The 22,638-nt window shown below is 43.3% G+C and overlaps 1 protein-coding gene across 3 annotated transcripts in view; it reads right to left on the reverse strand.

The window, feature by feature from the left end:
• LOC124144579 (inactive rhomboid protein 2-like) overlaps nucleotides 1-22,638 on the reverse strand; it is a 34,244-nt gene that overhangs the window by 6,108 nt on the left and 5,498 nt on the right. For 2 of the 3 annotated variants that reach the window (XM_048392112.1, XM_048392113.1), the window contains exons 3-14: nucleotides 21,482-21,797; nucleotides 20,123-20,236; nucleotides 18,999-19,135; nucleotides 17,253-17,492; nucleotides 8,790-8,901; nucleotides 5,294-5,368; nucleotides 4,476-4,637; nucleotides 4,132-4,220; nucleotides 3,472-3,535; nucleotides 2,969-3,151; nucleotides 1,384-1,484; nucleotides 144-297 (exon numbers count right to left, since the gene is read on the reverse strand). In XM_048392112.1, the coding sequence (XP_048248069.1) occupies nucleotides 144-297; nucleotides 1,384-1,484; nucleotides 2,969-3,151; nucleotides 3,472-3,535; nucleotides 4,132-4,220; nucleotides 4,476-4,637; nucleotides 5,294-5,368; nucleotides 8,790-8,901; nucleotides 17,253-17,492; nucleotides 18,999-19,135; nucleotides 20,123-20,236; nucleotides 21,482-21,797 (1,747 nt within the window). The remainder of the gene's footprint in view (nucleotides 1-143; nucleotides 298-1,383; nucleotides 1,485-2,968; nucleotides 3,152-3,471; nucleotides 3,536-4,131; nucleotides 4,221-4,475; nucleotides 4,638-5,293; nucleotides 5,369-8,789; nucleotides 8,902-17,252; nucleotides 17,493-18,998; nucleotides 19,136-20,122; nucleotides 20,237-21,481; nucleotides 21,798-22,638) is intronic. The other variant, XM_048392114.1, reaches the window with a different exon arrangement.

Here is a 22,638-nt window from a genome sequence, read left to right on the forward strand (position 1 = left end):
TTATACCAAAAATGACCCACACATCTGATACTGAAACTAATCGTCAATCATTGGAATTTTGCTTTCAAATCTTGGAAAGGGCCTATTCCTCAGGCTGCAATAAGTAGGGGTTGTTTAGTGAGAGCTGTGGAAGATGATCTCACCTCTACAACATACGGCAGGAAGACACTGCTGGCAAGGTTGCCACAGATGCCGGTGCCTAGGTAGATGATAGCCATACGTATAGCACCCGTCAGCTTCTCCATGTCCCTCATCACTAGGACCTGGAACCCCACTGTGATGACCAGGTGAATCAACCTGGAGAGAAGCGGTGAATAGTCAGTATATATTACAGGTGAATCAACCTGGAGAGAAGAGGTGAATAGTCAGTATATATTACAGTTGAATCAACCTGGAGAGGAGAGGTGAATAGTCAGTATATATTACAGGTGAATCAACCTGGAGAGAAGAGGTGAATAGTCAGTATATATTACAGTTGAATCAACCTGGAGAAAAGCGGTGAATAGTCAGTATATATCACAGGTGAATCAACCTGGAAAGAAGAGGTGAATAGTCATTATATATAACATCCAATTTCTTCATCTATCATAAGTTTACAATTTGTGTAAGGTTTCAGGGCAAGCACTATGCTAAATGTTGCTGTTTATGTCATCAAGAGATTTGGAAGTTAAGTGTAGTGTGCCTTATGTCCCCAGTATGTTTTTATGTCAGACCCCACCACCCCCAACCCTCCCCAAATAATGAAATAACGCTTGAGAGCCCTCAGGCTCCACCAATCCCTGGAATTCACATGACATAAGAAGGACTAGAAGATATCCATAAGTGACTGTGAGTAGGGATTTACATGGCTTTGAGCAATATTCCCACATCACAGCAAGGAACATTGCATCCATGTGGGGAATCACCTTCACCATGGCGCTACCCCACTGTAGTGTTTGAAATAATTACAAAACCCAACAAGACAGTCAGGCAGGTGACTTATAACTGTTGCCTGCCCATCTTCAAAGTTACATGCCCACATTCAAACATTATGAATATTGAAAAATCACAAAAACTAAGAGACAAATAACGTCTTGATTCAGTTGAAATAATGCAAACAATTACTTGAGAATCTACAAGGAGTTATAAAACGGAATACTGAGTAAGTAGTCTTAACATTATCTGCCAGAGAGTCGGGCAGGTGGAGGAAAATTTCATGCAGCCTGACAGAAAAGTTACCAGCTACGGGCAGGCAGGCAGTTATTTCTGACACTGCCTCACTGCATACAAGGATACACATGGGAACAGACCATATGTATACTGATACAAGCCCTGTCTTGAGTTGGAGGATGTGACTGATGTTGCTGGACACATTCTATATGATGTAGCATGTATGTGACTGACCCGCCATGGAGGAAGAGAGATGTCCAGAGTCTGTAGAACTGGTCTGGGTGGTCGGGGTCGGAGAACACGATCATTCCACAGATCTGCTGCATACACTTCACCTAAAACACAAGCATGGAAAGGAACTATGTATACATCTTATTAATTATCACACTACATTTATGTCACAACATAATGAGTGGGGATCCGACGTGGAATAAGTACGTCTGCATTGTTTACAAGCAGGACATTGTTTGTCCTTTTTTCCCATATTTATAGGCCGTAGGATACTTGACAACTTGGCGAAGGACAAACAATATTCTCTGATATTACAAACACGTCACGACACGGTGGCGATGAGACAGAGAATGATTTGGTAGAGGTGTACATGTGGTCAGTTCAAGCAGGCACGGTGTACACGAGAGGCATGTAATTGACCTAGCTTTTGGATGTAGCCATAGAGATGCAGGGGGGGCTTGGGCGGCTATCTTATTTCAGAAGCTGGAAAAATGATTCAAGCACGTTCCCCCACATAGGATTGAAGAAGAGGGGCGAAATGCAAAGTGTGAGATAGGATAAGTTTAAATATTGAGAATTTCATTCCCACCCGTCCCACTACCATACATCCGGCCCCATATCATTCTACTGTCCCCACTCACCTACAGATGAAGAATATCTCTACGTCCAAAAGAAATTCATTATATAGCATTACATAGTCCTAACAAACCTAACAAAAATTTTGAAGTGGATATAATACCTTTGGTGTTCACACCATACGTAAAGGTAAATGTCATGTAGGTGATGAAGACTCTCTGCTCGCACTGTAAATGTCCAGAAGATGAAAAGCATGTTTGTTTGGTATGTCCTCTGTATACCGATGCACATACTCATTGTCAAGTCTTAACAAACAACCAAGCCCACAATATGATGTCTTTAATTATTTGTGAAATACTTGAGAATATATTTCATCTGTCAAAATATATGTATATTGTATTTAAAATTAGAACGGAAATATAATGCAATACCATGATGCATGTGCAATGTAATATAACTGTATGATATACAGGTATGTAATATGGGTCAATCCGAGAAGATCCGGGGTAGAATAGTCTTCAGCAACCCATGCTTGCAGTAAAAGGCGATTATGCTTGTCGTAAGAGGCGAATTACGGGATCGGGTGGTCACACTCGCTGACTTGGTTGATGCATGTCATCGTATCCCAATTGCGTGGATTGATGCTCATGATCAATCACTGGATTGTCAAATCCAGACAGGATTATTTACAGACCGCCATCATAAGGCTGGAATATTGCTGAGTGCGGCGTTCAACAACAAACAATAATATGGGTCATCATGGTCATATGGCCTTGAAAATCAATAAACTGACAGACTATAAAAAAATGACAAACCTGCATGCTTCATGTGAATCAATCCACTGAAATTTAAACACACAGATGCCTTCAACAGAAAAAAATGTCTCCTGTCTCATATTTTTGACTAAGAGTACAACTACTGTTAAATAACATAGCTGCTATAGATGAAATGGAATATGTGCATGGTCCATTCACTAGATGATACCGCTACAAAGTTCAAGCCAGCATGTTACCTGTGAACATAGGAATGCTTCCTCATGGTAGTAGCCTCGCTTCAGATTACAATGTTCTCTAGTTGTGATGAAACACTCTCCTTGGATACCATGGCAACAGGGATGACCTACCAACTCACAGGTCATGTGCCGATTTTCACTACTTGCTTTGGTTTGGTTCAATGGGGTTGTTGTCTTGCAAAGCTGTAAATTAAACAACTGAATTGCCTCATTGGGAACACTTAAACATGCTGTGCAACACTGTAAATCTGGACAATAATGGTCCCAGTGAAATTGTCCTGATTAACATATTTCCAGAATACAGACCATGGGTATGGAATAATGTAATTTGTATACATGTAAGCATTTGCAGCAGAAATTGTCCTGAATGAGGGATTTCCAGATTAATGGCGTCCATAACGAAGTTATAGTGCATATGGCAGTATTTCAAAACTACATATCATTTAGGCTGGTCTTTTTGATATTGAGAATACTAGAAATTGTCATATGTGATATATGCTTACCGGCCACTTCGTGATGTCATCCTCCCACTCAAACGGAGGAACAGAGGCAGGGTCAGTGCAGAGTCTACAGGAAGAAGACACAGGGAATTAACGGGGGAGTTTAATTCATACACTTCCCATGCCTTTGTCATGTACATGGAATTAACTAAATCAAATTACCAATAAGTTGGGCTCAACATTGCTTTCAACAGTATTTCAGTAGCGCGGCCACCACATAGATATTGTCCATCTAGTGAACTCCAGTTACCAAGAAGCTTTCTGATTTATGAATTGTTGGACCAAGGAAATGTTCTACTTCTAGTTATCTGTTTGCAAACGATGAGAAATAAAAGCAGTCAAGCCCAAACAAAAGTATAATTTTCTTCTACTCACTGGTTTCTATGCAACAAGGCTTGAATTATACCTTAAAAGGTCATCAGTTCCTGCTTAGTTTGGTTTGCAGCAGCTTCCCTACCACTGTTTATAATAGTGATTGAAGTTAATTCACCTGAGAGGAACACTTGAAGGGATGTAAGTGTTCTGTTGGTGAAACTCATGAGCATGTGTATTGTACTGGCAAACCAAGAATGATCACCATGGCGAAACATTAGAACCTACGACCATGTGATTCTTGCACTCACAGTGAACTGCGGGGGTTAATATAATATTTCCAGTGCTTACTGAGGGTCCTGGCCACACACTGATCCTGATGTTCTGTTGCCAGCCCCAGGGGTGTTGCTGTCCCACTTGAGGAATGTAGATAATAAACTCTGGAAAATAAATACAGCCATCAACAGGATGCAGGATGCAAGAGTTGGGGTGGATGGATGGTGGGGGTTGGTGGATGGTGGATGGCGGAGAGGATGTGAATGCCCTGTGACTGCTACTTTGAAATCAGACGAGGAATAAATCACAGCAAGAATCTAGGCATAATGTTGCAATGTATATATAAGTGGATTTCCTACTTGTCCTATCAATACCTAATTCTACTTGATGAAGGGAACATCCACAAAATATCTACATACGCTGCATCTCTTCTCTGTCATCTGAGCACATCCTGAGCCGTCGTTCCTCACACAGCAGGCCGATGTCTTCTCCTCTGCTGTATCCAGCTCCAAGGCTCGGTTCAGCGTTTCGTCCCACCGCATACACGGAGCGTACTTGGCCCCCAGGTGGATCAAGTCAGCCTGGTAGAAGGCAACACACAATCAGTGGTACTACAGAAGTATTGGTGAACTGTACTCAACCTGCTTGATGAACATGCCAGTATCTGCACCATCACAACTGAGTGAACACAAAAGGTCTGCATCCATCAATATTGTCAAAGTTATCAAGAAACCACACTGCTGTAGCCTGGCCATAAAACCTGTGACAACCAAACATCTCCCAGAATCACTCAGCTCATGCTACAGAGATTACACCTTGACATATGATAAATTAGTTATGGTCAGTGAAGACGAGCATCATCTCTCTTATTCTGATTCGATACATTTCTCTGTCAAGATCGGACAAACCATCTATAGAAGTTAACATGGGGTGAACTTTGCAAGGAACCGGTTGAGGCATTCTCGGTATTAGTAAGAGAAACATTAGGGGTTAAATGTATGATTTCTTCACAGTTGAACGGGAACATAAAGGTTCTGTTTGGAATGAAGAACAGGGTAGGCTGTGCTACATTTGTTGAACATAACATGTGAATTCTGTACATGTGTTTCTGAATCAAATTTCTGAAACAAGGTGGCAAACACGGTAAAAGAAAGAAGTCCAACTGATTCAGAAACCTGACACAAAACAGTCTATATTTTTATATTATAACATTGCAGTTGCTTTATCCATTACTGACCTGTCTGGGCCCAATCCACAGGTTGTCTCTCTCCCGGTGATGCTCCAGCTGCATGGCAAGGTTGGGCATGCGCACCTACAACACAAGGCATGTAGGCATGAGCAGTACAACACAGGGCATGTAGGCATGCGCACCTACAACACAGGGCATGTAGGCATGCGCACCTACAACACAAGGCATGTAGGCATGAGCAGTACAACACAAGGCATGTAGGCATGAGCAGTACAACACAGGGCATGTAGGCATGCGCACCTACAACACAAGGCATGTAGGCATGAGCAGTACAACACAGGGCATGTAGGCATGAGCAGTACAACACAGGGCATGTAGGCATGCGCACCTACAACACAAGGCATGTAGGCATGAGCAGTACAACACAGGGCATGTAGGCATGAGCAGTACAACACAGGGCATGTAGGCATGCGCACCTACAACACAAGGCATGTAGGCATGAGCAGTACAACACAGGGCATGTAGGCATGCGCACCTACAACACAAGGCATGTAGGCATGAGCAGTACAACACAGGGCATGTAGGCATGAGCAGTACAACACAGGGCATGTAGGCATGCGCACCTACAACACAAGGCATGTAGGCATGAGCAGTACAACACAGGGCATGTAGGCATGAGCAGTACAACACAGGGCATGTAGGCATGCGCACCTACAACACAAGGCATGTAGGCATGAGCAGTACAACACAGGGCATGTAGGCATGAGCAGTACAACATAGGGCATGTAGGCATGCACACCTATAACACAAGGCATGTAGGCATGAGCAGTACAACACAGGGCATGTAGGCATGCACACCAATAACACAGGGCATGTAGGCATGAACAGTACAACACAGGGCATGTAGGCATGAGAACCTACAACACAAGGCATGTAAGTATGGACAGTACAACACAGGGCATGTAGGCATGCGCACCTACAACACAAGGCATGTAGGCATGAGCAGTACAACACAGGGCATGTAGGCATGAGCAGTACAACACAGGGCATGTAGGCATGCACACCTATAACAAGGCATGTAGGCATGAGCAGTACAACACAGGGCATGTAGGCATGAGCAGTACAACATAGGGCATGTAGGCATGCACACCTATAACACAAGGCATGTAGGCATGAGCAGTACAACACAGGGCATGTAGGCATGCACACCTATAACACAGGGCATGTAGGCATGAACAGTACAACACAGGGCATGTAGGCATGAGAACCTACAACACAAGGCATGTAGGCATGAGCAGTACAACACAGGGCATGTAGGCATGCACACCTATAAGACAAGGCATGTAGGCATGAGCAGTACAACACAGGGCATGTGAGTATGAGCTACAACACAGGGCATGTAGGCATGGACAGTACATGTACAACACAGGGCATGTAAGTATGGACAGGGCATGTAAGTATGGGCAGTACAACGCAGGGCATGTAAGTATGGGAAGTACCACACAGGGCATGTAAGTATGGGCAGTACAACATGTACAACACAGGGCATGTAAGTATGGACAGTACAACACAGGGCATGTAAGTATGGACAGTACAACATGTACAACACAGGGCATGTAAGTATGGACTGTACAACACAGGGCATGTCAGTATGGACTGTACAACACAGGGCATGTCAGTATGGACAGTACAACACAGGGCATGTAAGTATCGGCAGTACCACACAGGGCATGTAAGTATGGATAGTACAACATGTACAACACAGGGCATGTAAGTATGGACAGTACAACACAGGGCATGTAAGTATGGGCAGTACAACACAGGGCATGTAAGTATGGGCAGTACAACATGTACAACACAGGGCAAGTAAGTATGGACTGTACAACACAGGGCATGTAAGTATGGACAGTACAACACAGGGCATGTAAGTATGGGCAGTACCACACAGGGCATGTAAGTATGGGCAGTACAACATGTACAACACAGGGCGTGTAAGTATGGACTGTACAACACAGGGCATGTAAGTATGGGCAGTACCACACAGGGCATGTAAGTATAGGCAGTACAAAATGTACAACACAGGGCATGTAAGTATGGACAGTACAACACAGGGCATGTAAGTATGGGCAGTACCACACAGGGAATGTAAGAATGGACAGTACAACATGTACAACACAGGGCATGTAAGTATGGGCAGTACAACACAGGGCATGTAAGTATGGGCAGTACAACACAGGGCATGTAAGTATGGACAGTACAACATGTACAACACAGGGCATGTATGGGCAGTACAACATGTTCATCACAGGGCATGTAAGAATGTACAGTACAACACAGGGCATGTAAGTATGGGCAGTACAACATGTGCAACACAGGGCATGTAAGCATGGACAGTACAACATTTTCAACACAGGGCATGTAAGCATGGACATTACAACATGTACAACACAGGGCATGTAAGTATGGACAGTACAACACAGGGCATGTAAATATGGACAGTACAACATGTACCACACAAGGCATGTAAGCATGGACAGTACAACACATGGCATGTAAGTATGGACAGTACAACACAGGGCATGTAAGTATGGACAGTACAACATGTACAACACAGGGCATGTAAGTATGGACTGTACAACACAGGGCATGTCAGTATGGACTGTACAACACAGGGCATGTAAGTATGGACAGTACAACACAGGGCATGTAAGTATGGGCAGTACCACACAGGGCATGTAAGTATGGATAGTACAACATGTACAACACAGGGCATGTAAGTATGGACAGTACAACACAGGGCATGTAAGTATGGGCAGTACAACACAGGGCATGTAAGTATGGGCAGTACAACATGTACAACACAGGGCATGTAAGTATGGACTGTACAACACAGGGCATGTAAGTATGGACAGTACAACACAGGGCATGTAAGTATGGGCAGTACCACACAGGGCATGTAAGTATGGGCAGTACAACATGTAGAACACAGGGCATGTAAGTATGGACTGTACAACACAGGGCATGTAAGTATGGACAGTACAACACAGGGCATGTAAGTATGGATAGTACAACATGTACAACACAGGGCATGTATGGGCAGTACAACATGTACAATACAGGGCATGTAAGCATGGACAGTACAACATGTACAACATAGGGCATGTAAGTATGGGTAGTACAACAAGGGCATATAAGCATGGACAGTACAACATGTACAACACAGGGCATGTAAGTATGGGTAGTACAACAAGGGCATATAAGCATGGACAGTACAACATGTACAACATAGGGCATGTAAGTATGGGTAGTACAACAAGGGCATATAAGCATGGCCTATGTTTTTGTAGTCCCAATCTTTACATGTTCTGTGTTGTACTGCCCATGCTTACATGCCGTGCGTTGTAATTGCAAGACAGAAATATGGGCATAGACACAGAATGGAACATATCAAACTGTTGAGGCTTATAAATAGGTGCATTGGTGAACAGTTTCAGGACTTACTGAGGAATATCTCTACTTAAATAGATAATTTTCTTGAACTTACAGTTTCAGAGTACACAGTCTCACTGATGCCGATAGGAGCGATGCCATAGACAGCAACAGACACAATGAAGACCACAATCTGGACGAAGGTGACCCAGTAGGTGAAGTAGGGTCTGAAACAAGCTGTAGATCTCAGCACCAGCTTCAGGCTGCACAAGCCACACACTTTCATAAATAGGAAGACAAGTCATCTAACTGTATCTCTACAAATAAGTAACAACTATAAGCTGTACAGAGATAAAAAAAAAAATCCCCAACAAATTTGTCTGAAGACAAAGTTTCTTTTTTCCATTGTTTGTGGATGTCTTGAAAAATAAACAAAAATTCAAAACAAACAAAATCATGATTGTTTGGAAAATTTGCTGATAACTATCCATTTGTTTTTCTTATTGTTTAACTTCAAAACCAACTTTTTTTTCAACCAAAATGGAATTCTGAAAACATGTTACATGTTAAATTTTGTCTTTACTGCACATTCAACAAGAACCTTCAGAAATATGACACAAACTTTTACAAACCTGTAGAGGTTAACTGTTATGAATTCTCTGATGAAATCCTCCTTGGGGCACTTATTGCATTTTCCTTGCTCAAGAAAATCTACATGACATAGTTGTAACCATTTTTCCTTAATAAAAAATGTTACCACACAAAAAACTTTGTTTTTGTATGATATACGACCACCTTTACAGTGCCTCACCCTCCAGGGGGAGTTACTCTCACCCAAATCACTTTCCATATGTCTAATGCTGACGGAATGTGGGGAGGTGGGTGGCCGTGTACTACAGACAGAGAGGCGGAGTGTACGGAGACGCGAAGCTGTTGGCATGCATTACGGTGTTGCTCCTCGAAGCAAACGTATGCAGCCCTCAGATCCGCACCGCACATGGGAAAGGGGGGCAACCACCGGCCCTGCTTGGCCTTAGCCAAGGTGGGGGTGACAGAAGTCCAGTCGCATTCGTCGACCACTGGAACCTCGAAATCACCGTCCTCTGCTTAATAAGTTCAGGCAGGTCGAACTTCCTACGGGCACCCGAAAGCAGAGGATCGATGACCTCATGCGCCAAGGAGGACAAAATACGGAGCCGCACCTGGGGCGCTTTGCTAGGAGCGAAGGCATCCCCCGGAAGGCGGAACTCAGTCGGATCCGATGCGGGCATGGGCGCAGCCACCTGAGGAGTACCTGGACGATCTTGTCCCGTACGTGCCTCAACGAGGATACAAAGGAGAATGTCCCCGAAGCCTCCGAGTCATCCCCTCCCTCCTCCAACCACTCCTCCTCTCTCGATTCCTCGATCCTCGAGAGAGTAATCGGACGAGATAGGAAGAGGACGCCCGAAGGCCTGGGCCCGAAGCCGAGTCCCAGTCCTGAGGGTTCAAGGCTGCCTCTGGGCCACAGATCCACTAGTGGAAGCCTCGGCCTAGGGGAAGGCATCTGGCTCCGCTAGGGAAAAGGTGCGGAGGAAGTGAACGAGCAAGTGCCTGCCACCCCTCCGCTGGGGAGCGACCTCGAGCCGGAGCCGAAGCCCGGTCTCGGATCGTCCCCGAGGCAAAGTGGCCTGCCTCGGCCGACGCCGGGCATTCCACAGGGCCTCGAGGCCGCGTCCGGTGTCGACAACGGGGAAGGCCCAGCCCGCAGCTCCTCTCGGAGTTGGGACTAAACCGCCTCCATCATCGATGCCATCTGTGACTTAAGTAAAGCAGAAAACTGCCAAAGAGGGTGCAGGAGAGGGTGCAGGAGAGGGTGCAGGAGTAGGAACCTCGGGGACCCTAGAGCCCTCTCCCCCGGCCCTCGGAGAGAGGGCGGAGGAGACTGTAGCAGAAGGCGTAGATTTTGCCTTATTTTTACCCTTTTTAGACGTAAAAAAGACCATAATTCTGAGTTGGGCTGGGGGGGGGAAAATAGTGTATCAGTGCGATATAAAGATCGGAAAGATACTTAGTAAAATCTAAATATTTTTTACATTTGTATACTTATCCTGCATTACTCCTTAATGCATTCACTGCTTACTTACGACAACTAGAAGGACAGCGCTGCGAAGGTCCTGGGTGAAGAAATAAAGTTGTTGTTCTCAAGTCCCAATCAGTGGCCGTCCGTCGCTGTCCTGTGACCTTGATGACACCTAAGGTCATCTTCACATCACTGCCTGTCGCCCAAGCTCTTAGAAAAACATACTTTTGAGGTTTCTGAAGCCAAAGTGGGGAGGCAAGTCTAACGACGGGTGGGCCTTAAGCGTAGTAATGCAGGATAAGTATACAAATGTAAAAAATATTTAGATTTTACTAAATTTTTTACTTATCCTGCATTACTCCCTAATGCATCTGTATCAGACGGTTTGGAGGTGGGTAAACCTTCAGAATACAGAAACCTCAATAATTCACACCCTGCAATACGACACCAGTTGGTCGATTAACCGTGAAGTGGAAAAGTTCAGACAAAAACGCCATTACGGTAGGGTTGTTCAAAAATCAAAAAGATTGAACATAGGAATTAAAGAGAAATTCCCTATACACGCTTAGTAATAAAGAAAATAATAGCTATTCAGCTAATTCTTTACTTACTGCGTCATAGAGCCGTCGCTGACAAACAAGATTGTCTAATATTCTTCCACTGGTGGCGACTGAGTGACTGCACATGGAAGTTGACTGGCTCTGTATAGGGCGAATTCATTATTTGCGTCAGGGGTTGGCAATCTGCAGGATAACAACCAGAGGGCCAAACTTCGAACGTCTTCGACATCCTCGAGAGCCCCAACGCGAAGGTTATGACTAACGAAAATATGTGTCGAATCTCCAGAAATATCCTTCCGTGATTATTCCAAAACCACAATTGCCGTGTTGAGCCCTGGTAAGGCTGACACCTTGAGATCTTGAGGGTAATTCGCTCTCGGTGAGTTCCGTTTGATGATCTCGTAGGCCTGAAGGATTACTGCGCGTAACCATAGAGATATGGTGTTTGCGATTATGCGACTAACTTCTGTCGTGGACGAACCACGCCTAGTCTTGGAGCGTCGAATGAAAACTCGAGCTGCTCGCACCGAGCCCAGGAGAACTTCACCATGTACGATTCCCACAATAGTCGATATCGGTGGGATGGTGAAGGAACGGTCGGGTTGGCCTGGTAGTAGATTTTAGCAATAAAATCCCAGCATAACCCTAGATGTCCCGTTCCGTGCGTCCCATGCTCAAAACGGATCCGGGTTGAGTCGATCACATGTAGTTCGCTCACCCGTACCGCCATTGCTAATGCCAAGAGAAACCATTGTTTCCTTGGTGATGTCCAAGCTCCTCACAGCGATAGCACGTTCGCGGAGCTCTCTTTACTATACCGAGAGTGTAACGAAGGTGTCACGCGCTGGGAAGGAGCTTGAAAATGAGGATGCAATGAGGGGCTCGAAGGGGGCCCTCGCAAACCTCGAAGTACCACGTTCAAGTCCCAATCAGGTGGCTGGAACTTGGCCTTCTGATCCTCAAACCTGAATGAGCATAATATGGCCTGTAGTTCCGTGACCTTAATCACACTGTGATTTTCCGGAAACGGCCAACACTAAGATAATTGCAGCCAATTACGTAGTAATGGTGCTACCTTCCAAGTGTTTTTGGGTACGCAATGTAGGAGGTATTCCTCTAGGATTTGTGACGCAATCGTAGGGTCTTGATTCTTTTCTTCCCTGTAAAAAGTCTCAAGTGATCCCCACTTGTCATCGTCGTCTCTGGGAGAGTAACGATGAACTAAAGCTATAGCTTTGCTGCCCGTGTCGAAATAACCCTTCGCACTTAAACGCCTTTTAAAGACGAACCATGCGTGTAGACATTGGGTGAGGCAATTTTCTGTTGAGGGTGGATGAGTAGGTTGGACCACTGTGAGAGGGGAAGTGAATCGTTTTAGTTTTTCCGAGCTTGACGAACTACCCTCTCGCCGGTTACCAGGGTGCGACCAAAGGAGATATCGAGATACCTTGTCTCCTTGATCCCCTGTAGCACCTTGGGAAGTAAAAGTGGTGGCAGAAGAGTGTTAGTTCTTTGCCCTTCCCAAGTGATACTGAACTCGTCCACCGCCCAAGTCTGCGGATCCGGCAACGGGGAGATATACGTCATGAGTTGGTGGCCTAGGCAAGTAATAAACAAGTCAATGTTTGGTTGCCTGAATTCCTGAAGCAGTAACTGGAATGCTTCTGTGAGAAATTTCCACTCGGTGGGAGCCACCCTGTCTGGACGTGATAAAGTATCGGCCAGTATGTTTCTACATCCGGGGATGTGCTGAACTATGAACCTTAGTCACAGCCGATCCACTAGATGGAAGAAATCTGAATGTCCTTAGAAGTGGAGAGTGGGAGTGTGTTGTTCCCCGATTGCACAGGCACCACACCGCAGTGCTGTTGTCTGTGGATATAGCGAGTCGGGCTAACTGTAGTTGATTCTGCCAATGTGATATAGCCAGAATTAAAACTTCCAACTCTAAGTTGTTTATGTGCCACTTCCATTGTGCGCCGGGCCATAGCCCTGAGCTTATCTGGTCTTGTAAGTGAAGACTCCACCCCTGAAAGGGGACGTCCACAAACAGGTGTGTATTCAGGGAAAATCCGAATAAACAGACTCCGCAGACATTCAGCGCCACAAGTTGAGGCAAGGCTCTAGCTTAGTCGGTAGAGTGATGGCCTTGAGTGGATCCTGACTCCTGATGTAAGGGTTCAGGAAAAAATTGAATTGGTCGCAGTTGTAAGCGGCCCATGCTAGTTAACACCTGTGCCGAGGTGATTAACCCTAGCAACACTTGCCACTGGCGAAGTGTGTGTGGTTGGTGTAGAGTAGATGACAAAAGAAGTAGAAACTTGTGCCATCTGTCCCTCGGTACAGATAGGATATCCTGGTCTGTCTTAAACAGGTCTCCTATGAACTGAAGTCAATAGGAAGGAGAATACTCCCGACTTCGCCTCGTTGATTGTCTATCCCAGTTATTGACATGTGTTGATGATACAGTAGATCGCCCTCCATCTACGACTCGAACCAAGTGTTCTTCACGTGTAGATAGTTATTGGCTTCATTACTCCTGTAAATAGCCATAAGTGTCACTGACATGTCAAATGGGAAATACTACCACTGGTAGTGAACCCCAATGAACTGGACCTGAAAAGTCTACGGTTGGGATGGATAGTCGAGACTGATGAAGAATCAAACGTTCGTTGAACACAGAAATTGTGGATCATTCTCATCTTGTCTGGGTCCTTCATGAGTACCAGGTACGTGTGAGGATAAAACCCCGGAGTAAAGACTGGGTTGTGAACCCACTCTACAGCTCTTCTTACCAACAGTATGACTATGTTGGATTTTCCCATTCAAACTGTGGTCAACGGTAGGGTTATCTCTACCCTTATACGGACACCATGATATAGTGCGATAATAAGAAATCGTCCTTGAGACTTGTCTCTGCCACTCCCTTTCTCAGTAAGGGAATGCTGGTCTTCCCTGAGAAACGCGCGTCTAGGCTTATAATTCCCTGACTTGTCAGCCCGCGTTTGACGTGCGTGTCTGCGATCTTTTCGTTGAACAGGGGAGTAGATGACCAAGGTTGAAGTAAAAGACTGCCCTTGAAACCAGCATCTCAGTTGGAAACGCTATAAAGTCTTGGGTGTAACGGTAATCTCCGTCAGAACGGTCTCAAGATGAATTTTCCTGTGGTCAAACTGACGCTGTAGGAAAAACACCATAGTTTGGAAGTGATCTAATCAGATAGGGTTATCCTCTAATAGATTCTGATCCACTGCAAACATTGACGATATTGGTCGCTTAAATCACGGAGCAAATGTGAGTTTTGGAGAAGTCTTCCTCCAATGACCTCGTGGTGTCCCTCTTATTTACCCTGTTATCAGGGGAAGGCGTTACTGACACGAGATGGTCTGCTTCCCAATCGGGTACATGTGCTAAGCTGATCATGTGCCGGTTACGTAACCGAGTACACTGTAAGCCTTGGGCTAACGTCATTGTAGAGACCTTGATTGGTACGCAGACGCTGCGCTCAGCGCAGGTCTGGAATGTTGGAACAGCGCTAAGCTGATCGTGCGACGTTTGCGTAATAGGAGCGCTTTGGGTAGCAGTCAGACGCTGCGCTCGGCGCAGGTCTATGCTGGATATGTTGGAACAGCGCTAAGCTGATCGTGCGCCGCTTGCGTAATAGAAGTGCTTGGGTTGTAGTCAAGTGCTGCGCTCGGCGCAGATAAATCAGACACAAAGCTCAAAAGTATTGACTGGATCAAGGCTTGCGTCTAATCTACCCCCATCATAGCATCTCGATACGCTGGTGCTGGTGCTGGTGCTGTCGCCGACTTCACAGATTATCATACATGTATCTGGAAGTGTCCGGCGGCTGAAAAAATAGGAGCAGTTACGATACTCACAAAATCCTCTGGTATTGTTGATTTCGGTGGATGGTGTACTTCTGCAATCACAGGCGTCATAATACCTGCCGATAATAACGGTTGGGTGGTAATGACAGAACCATATGTCATTCGCTATTCTGCGATAATGACATTCCTCTCGTCTCACGACGGAATAACTGCAAAATATGATTGGAGTAATCTGCTTTTATATAGTAAACTCGTTGGATTAGAGATTTACACAAAAATTACATTTTGAATTTTGGCGAGCACATCTACGTGCATGCCTATGACCGTGGATAAAGAGCTTTGGGCGATTATTCCACGACAATATGTACACCACGCAAACATAAGTTACGCATTTAACCCATTGAAGAAATGGTACTGAAAGAATGCCGTAGCATTGAACAGTAATCTATCGGCAAAAATACGAATTGCAAGGGTATACAATATTTTTATATACGCAATTCAATGTAAACCAAGGCTATTTACATTTAGAGATTGGAGAGCACATCCGCACGCAAACCAACCAACGTGGATGATAATCTTTGTAAGGTTTTTTTCCACGACAATTAGTACAATGCTCAAAGGTATGTTACGCAATTAAACCCTTGTTGATGAGACAATACTGGAAGAGTGCCGAAGAATTTGAACACTAATCTATCGGCAAATTTATGAGTTGCAAGGGTATACAATATTTTTGTATGCGCAACTCAATGTAAACCAAGGGTATTTATATTTTCATTTAGGGTTTGGAGAGCACATCTGCGCGCAAACCAAACAACGTGGATGATAATCTTTGTAAGATTTTTCCCACGATAATTAGTACCACGCTCAATCATAAGTTACACAATTACGCCATTGTTGATGGGGCGGTACTGGAAGAATGCCATAGAATTGAACAATAATCTATCGGCAAAAACTACGAGTTGCAAGAGTATACAAAGTTCATATACGCAACTCAATGTAAAACCAAAAATACCAACAAAAAACTATTTAATCACATAAACATAGGTACGCAATAAAAGAATTGTTGATGAAGCGGGACTGGAAGAAAGCCGTAGATTTGATATTAATCTATCGGCAACCATATTTTTAACGAGTTGAAAAAGTATACAATAATTTTAGTATACGCAACTCACTGTTACGCCAAAGCTAGTAGTATTTAAAAACATAAGAATATGTTATACATACGTAGCTGAGAATTGTAAACAATATGACTACCTTGGCAGGCAAACGATTGTAACACAATTCAAAATGGCGGCGAACAACAATATTTTGGCGGGAAAAAAGACGACAGTCTTTTCACGCCTAATTAATTCACATAAAACTACACAACATGGTGAAAGTAATATGAAAAGAATACATCACCCATCGCAGATCAATTTTTAAGATTGTAGACAAACTGAAGGTCTAAAATTAATCCAAAAGGAGAGCTCCGCTTGGACACGTCCTAGCTGTGCTGCGACAAGCAGTGATGTGAAGATGACCTTAGGTGTCATCAAGGTCACAGGACAGCGACGGACGGCCACTGATTGGGACTTGAGAACAACAACTTTATTTCTTCACCCAGGACCTTCGCAGCGCTGTCCTTCTAGTTGTCGTAAGTAAGCAGTGAATGCATTAAGGAGTAATGCAGGATAAGTAAAAAATATGCAAAATTGTGAAAACAGAAGCCAAGGCGTAATGTAGAATGCGATTTGTAATGTGATACTAATAGCCAATGTCCGTAGTATAATTTTAACACCAGTACACATACATACAGTTTGGTCAGTCATGGTCTCTCAGTGAACGATAAGGTTCCTCTTCCAATCTTTCTTGAAAAATTCAAACGTCTTGACAGTCGAATGACATAAAGGAAAGTGATTTGGGTGAGAGTTACTCCCCCTGGCGCGGGTCGCCGTGGAGGGTGAGGCACTGTAAAGGTGGTCGTACATCATAAAAAGACAAAGTTTTTTGTGTGGTAACATTTTTTATTAAGGAAAAATGATTACAACTATGTCATGTAGATTTTCTTGAGCAAGGAAAATGCAATAAGTGCCCCAAGGAGGATTTAATCTGAAAGGGAATGTGTGGCCTAATCTGCTGCCTACCTGTGATCATCCATCTCATCGATCTGATGCTTGACATCGTCTGTCTGTCGGTCACTCCTGAAGCTCCGATTCATGAGGCGACCCACAAATCCCATCCCAACATTACGCTTGTTCCTCTCCAGTATTGAGTCCATCACCCTCTGTGTAATCTGACCCATTCCAAAGTCTACCTCATCCATGCCCGTCCCTGGTGTGGAGGGGTAGGCTTGGGGCGGGGTTCGACGCCACCCTGCAGCAGGTCTGAAGGTCAAGATGTTGTAAATGTTGTGTCACCAGGGAGAGTTGTTGTCAACACCTTTATAAAATCCTACTGGTATAGTTACAGGTCAGCATTTAAGAACACATACAAATGGAATCATGGTACAGTGATTCTTCGCTACAACGCTACCTTCGGGGGCCAAATAATTGATGAGCATTATAGATGTTCAGTGATTTAACAAAACAGTATACATGCTATGCCTACCTTACACAATCTACGTTGAAGTTTCAGAGTTTAAAAAAAGCTTAGAATAGAAGTTGTTTATGATTCATAGTGTAAAATAAATTTATATATATTAATATGCGCTTTCAAAAAAACACATCGTATCCCTTCAGCAAATTCAGGTGAACAGACAGGTATAACAAACTTGGTCAATAAAAGTATGAAATTTGATATAAAACATTACTAGACATGATGATTTACCATTTAAATTGTATTTCCTGCTCTCCAAGGCATTTTTTTATATGCAGAGATTAAGATTACCGTGTGTATTTTCTTGTAAACTAAGCCGGAAATAGCAATCAGCTGTGCACACGTTTCCTCCCAATCTACCGGTGATTCAGTTAAAAAGTACCCAATGATACAACTTCAAAGAATTTTGAAGCAGTGGTCGGAAGAAATTGTATCTGAAATTATTATTTTATCAGGAATAAAAGGATTAAATTGCGTACTTCAGTTCGGATTTGTTGATTGGTATATCCGGTGTTATGTGATCGTGGTGATCAGCTGATAATGTTTTCTGAGATGGGGGAAAACATCGTGTCATAGGAAAACTTGAGTTTATGTTTGTAAATTATTATACAAGCATGTGTATCAAACTGATTTTATGAAACGAGTGTCAAACTTCTTGTACTTCCCGAGTGAAAGTGAGGGTAATACATGACTTCTTACACCAATTTTGTAAAATCAGTATCACACACATGCGAGTGTAATAATTTCTTTATTACCCATTATTTCTTAATTCTTTTGAGTTCCCCTGCACTGATCATGACCGCCGTCTTAGAAAACCTCAATTGTTGAAAGACATGAACAGTCTTCAGCATTGACACCGTTTCTAGTGTGACGTCATTCAGACCATACGTCACAATAAAATTCCAATGTCGTCAACAATGCCGTCCAGATGACGTAAACACTAAATGTGATTAATATTTGCACAAGTGCACATACACGTTTTATGAACTGTTATTTCTAACTCTATGAGTAATAAATATCCTATGTGAGATTTCAGAATATTTTTCACTTAAATGTGCTTATATGTTGGCCATTTTGAAATATTCACTTTCCTTGATATAGCCAGAGAGATGCAGAACATGTTTTGTGAAAATGTTTTAGTATGTTTCAAAGAAAATTTTAAGCTCAGTGCTAATGGATGGATGCAAGGCTGGACAATGGACGACAACGAGCCATGACATATACTCCCATTCTGTCCAGGTGAGCTAACCAGCTACAGCTCATCACGAACAGTGCTACCATGCATCAAACATTACCCAATATCCCGGGCAGCTTTGGCATCAGCAACATCTGACTCCTCCCGAATTCGGTCCAGTTTGGAAGGCTCTATGTCTGACAGGGGTTCGTCATAGAACACATCGTCCTCCAGGCTGAAGTGGTCCTCAGTCATGGGCTGCAGAGGACATAGAACTTGGGTAATCTCTGGATGGCACGAGTGGGTACTGATAGGCATGCAAGTTGATCTCATGTGACAGGTTCATACAGATATGGAACACTTCAAGGCTTTTTTAAGGCTTTTCAAGGCTGCCAACTGTTATTTTCAAGGTTTTTTAAGTTGGGTTTATTAGCCTTAGTCTGTCAATATTCTATTAAATCCACCATACTATGTATTACTGTAGCTAAAAAGCAGTATGACCATCACACATTTTCCAACAAGATTTATTTTTCAGCCAACTGAAATATTAAATAAGGTCTGTGATAAATCTCACTAAAACATCTTTGTACATATTTTTGGGTGCTTTATTTCTCTGATCAACAACTATATGTCATTCTGTACAAATTCAAGGCTTTTCAAGCTATTTTGGTGACTTTCTAGTCTTTTCAAGGTTGACATTAATAATCAAGGTATTTTCAAGAGGGACCTTAAAATTCAAAACTTTTTCAAGCCTGTACAAACCGTCAGTATACATGGTATATACGGCTGCATATAAATAGACTGGGACACCCGACTAGTGGCTGATATTAATAGCTAGTCCAGTGCCATCAGGGTATAACACAGAATCAACCCATTCACCAAGCTGTACAACCTGATCCATGTTAGTTGCCCTTAGGATAAGCAACAGAGAGCAAACTGGGGACCTATTCTAACCTGGGTCCCCATGGGGTAAGTCAATGTTATATTACGCCACAGTCAGCAATATTCTAGTTATATCATGATGGCATACATGGTGTATTGATAATCAAGTTCAGCAAACCAGTGGATGATAGCAAGAGCACATAACAGAAGAATGTCAAACATTGTGAGCATCCAAAAATCATTTCTATCGGTTCTAACAACAAGTATGACTTAATCTGCCCATCAGTCACCACAAGGCTATGTCTGTGGTCCTGCATGCATTTCCAGGCCTGTACAGCATGCAGAGAAAGACTGATGACCTACATATACCTGGGATGGGGTGTAGCTGGACGCATCCATCATATCCTCAGCCATGCTTGCTGGGGCGTAACTTCGATTTTTCATGCCTTTCTTTGTACGGAGATTTCTGCGAGCTCCCTAAAGGAAAGGAAATGAACTGACCGAGTCAATGTGTATGACGAAAACAACTTGAGATATAACTCGATTAGCACTACTTCAGCATAGCAAGGAAGTCTGCAATATGAGGCTGGAGACGCAGAAAAAGCATCAAACACAAAGTGTTAAGTCTGAGGTTTTACTGTCTATTTAGACATATATTTTATCTACAAACTTATCTTAAAGACTTGTCCATAATTACTTTGATTGGAGTTTGTCAAATCTGAAGCAGTTTCAGAAGCCATGTCACTTTGTAATTGGTAGAGGTAGTTGTCCTTCCCAAAGCCATCAATTACATGTTTAACACTGCAACATTCCACCTATAACTGGCAAAACTACATGCAAATACCAAAACCTGGGGCAGGCAAACCAGTGATTGATAGCATGAGCAATGATAAACACAACAGTGTATGCTAACATACACTCAACCTGATCACACATTGTACCTACTAAGGGTGCCCGATATTACCGGTATATCGGTAAATTGATCCATGATACATATCACAATGTCATGTTTTAAAGCTCTGCACATCGGGTGATTTCAAATAGTGATTTTTATCATGTGTTTAATGCTATACACATGTAGCTTCAAAAGGTTTCCATAATTCCAAAGTGCAAGTTCCTCTGTGGCAGTTGTGTAACACCCGGAGTGTGCATACTTGCGTATTTATTGAATGAGCAAACATTATGCTGTTCCAACATCTTGTTTTGTTCCATTTATGAACTTCAATTTCTGCATTGATGATTCAGATAGCTTCTGAATTCAAAATTTTGAGTGAGTGAGTGAGTTTGGTTTAATGCCGCTTTTAACAGTATTCCAGTTATATCGTGGCGTGTCAACTTAATGTGGGAGGAAAGCCCCAAGTGATGCAGGTCTCAGACGTTTACCACTTCGGTGAAACCAAAGAGCACGGGTATGGTGCTGACAAACCTAGAAACATAATTGGGGCGAACCAGGATTCGAACCCACAATCATAGGTTTCTGGCGTGCCCAAGGGACGCAACTCTGCACAGCGAATTGCGGCGCCTTAGACTGGTCAAAATTTTGAATTATACAATATATTGTGATAGAATTGCAATACAGCCTTGTGCATTGTAAAATATTGTGCTACACTTTAAACATCCAATAGCCATCCCTAGTAACTACCCACTCCTCACGACAAAGGCTCTTACAACAAGCATGAAGCATCACTTCTACCTGGCATCCTTACAGGCTACAATACTTACAGCTAGGGTTGTGAGGCCCTTCAGTGTCATCTTCACGACTGAGTCTTTCCTTGTCGTCTTGCGTGGCAGTCCCTGAGTACTCCGATAGTAGGTACTGATGCTGGACATGGGTGTGCTGCGCCGAGATGCCCGGTCCGGATGTCGGAGGGGGTCAATGATGTGGGGAATTCGTGACCCATCAACGTCATCCTCCACTGTCTTCTTCAGCTTCCCTATAGAGCCAGCGTACCTCTTGCAGCGGTTGTCCCACTTGACTTTAGATTCCTCTGAATCCTCTCCAACACCAAAGAAATCAGCAATGCTTGATTTCATATACCTGGTGTAAATCAATATCATAAAAAGTATATTATTAAAAAGACAGTTTGGTTTCATTATAAGTGAAATTGTCAAGCATGTCAAGCATGAATTGTAAATTTTATAAATAAATTGTATACTGTAAATCTTGAAATTAATGTTTCTCCAAATTAATATGACTGCCGACCCCAAACCCAAACCCAAAATGCGTCTCGATATTAATGCTACTCCCCCCAACCCCCATCTACAGTGGAATGATATATATGGTTACCTTAATCCAAACTCATCTTAATTCAATTAAACAGAAAATAGCACCGTTTATTAGTGCTTAGTAGAGCACTTTTGTAAAAACAATAAACTGTGTTGTCCTAAAAACAACACACGGTTTATTCTGTTGACTGGCATTAAGGAAGTTGAAAGGCAATAAAATAATTGAACCAACAACAGTTCACTGATTGGCATGTGTAGAAGGTGTCAACACACTTGAAGGCAGACGACAAGACAAAGGCTGTAGATCTGTAGATAAGTGTGATGTAGCCTATCGGTGTGCGTTGGGTTGGGTTGGCCTTTGACGCAGTGTTATGTGTGTGGCGTCTTCCTGGACTGCTGGACACGAGTGAGCAGAATGTATCTGGACTGCTGGACACAAGTGAGTAGAATTCTTGACCCCAGCTGGGATTACTCACTGGACGCCCCTTGTGTAATTTCTATTCTTTGAATGACATTGTTTTATACTTGTTGCAACTGCTGCTCAATAAATCGTGATGTGGAATATATAGTTGTTTGTGTTTATATTCAAGTTGGTTTTACGCTATCTAAACCTGCAAATGAGGCCATCATATTGTTGATAGTCATTATGGAGA

The sequence above is a fragment of the Haliotis rufescens genome, unplaced genomic scaffold (assembly GCF_023055435.1).
Source record: "Haliotis rufescens isolate VD_foot unplaced genomic scaffold, xgHalRufe1.0.p SCAF_11, whole genome shotgun sequence".
NCBI classification, from domain to species: Eukaryota; Metazoa; Mollusca; class Gastropoda; order Lepetellida; family Haliotidae; genus Haliotis; species Haliotis rufescens.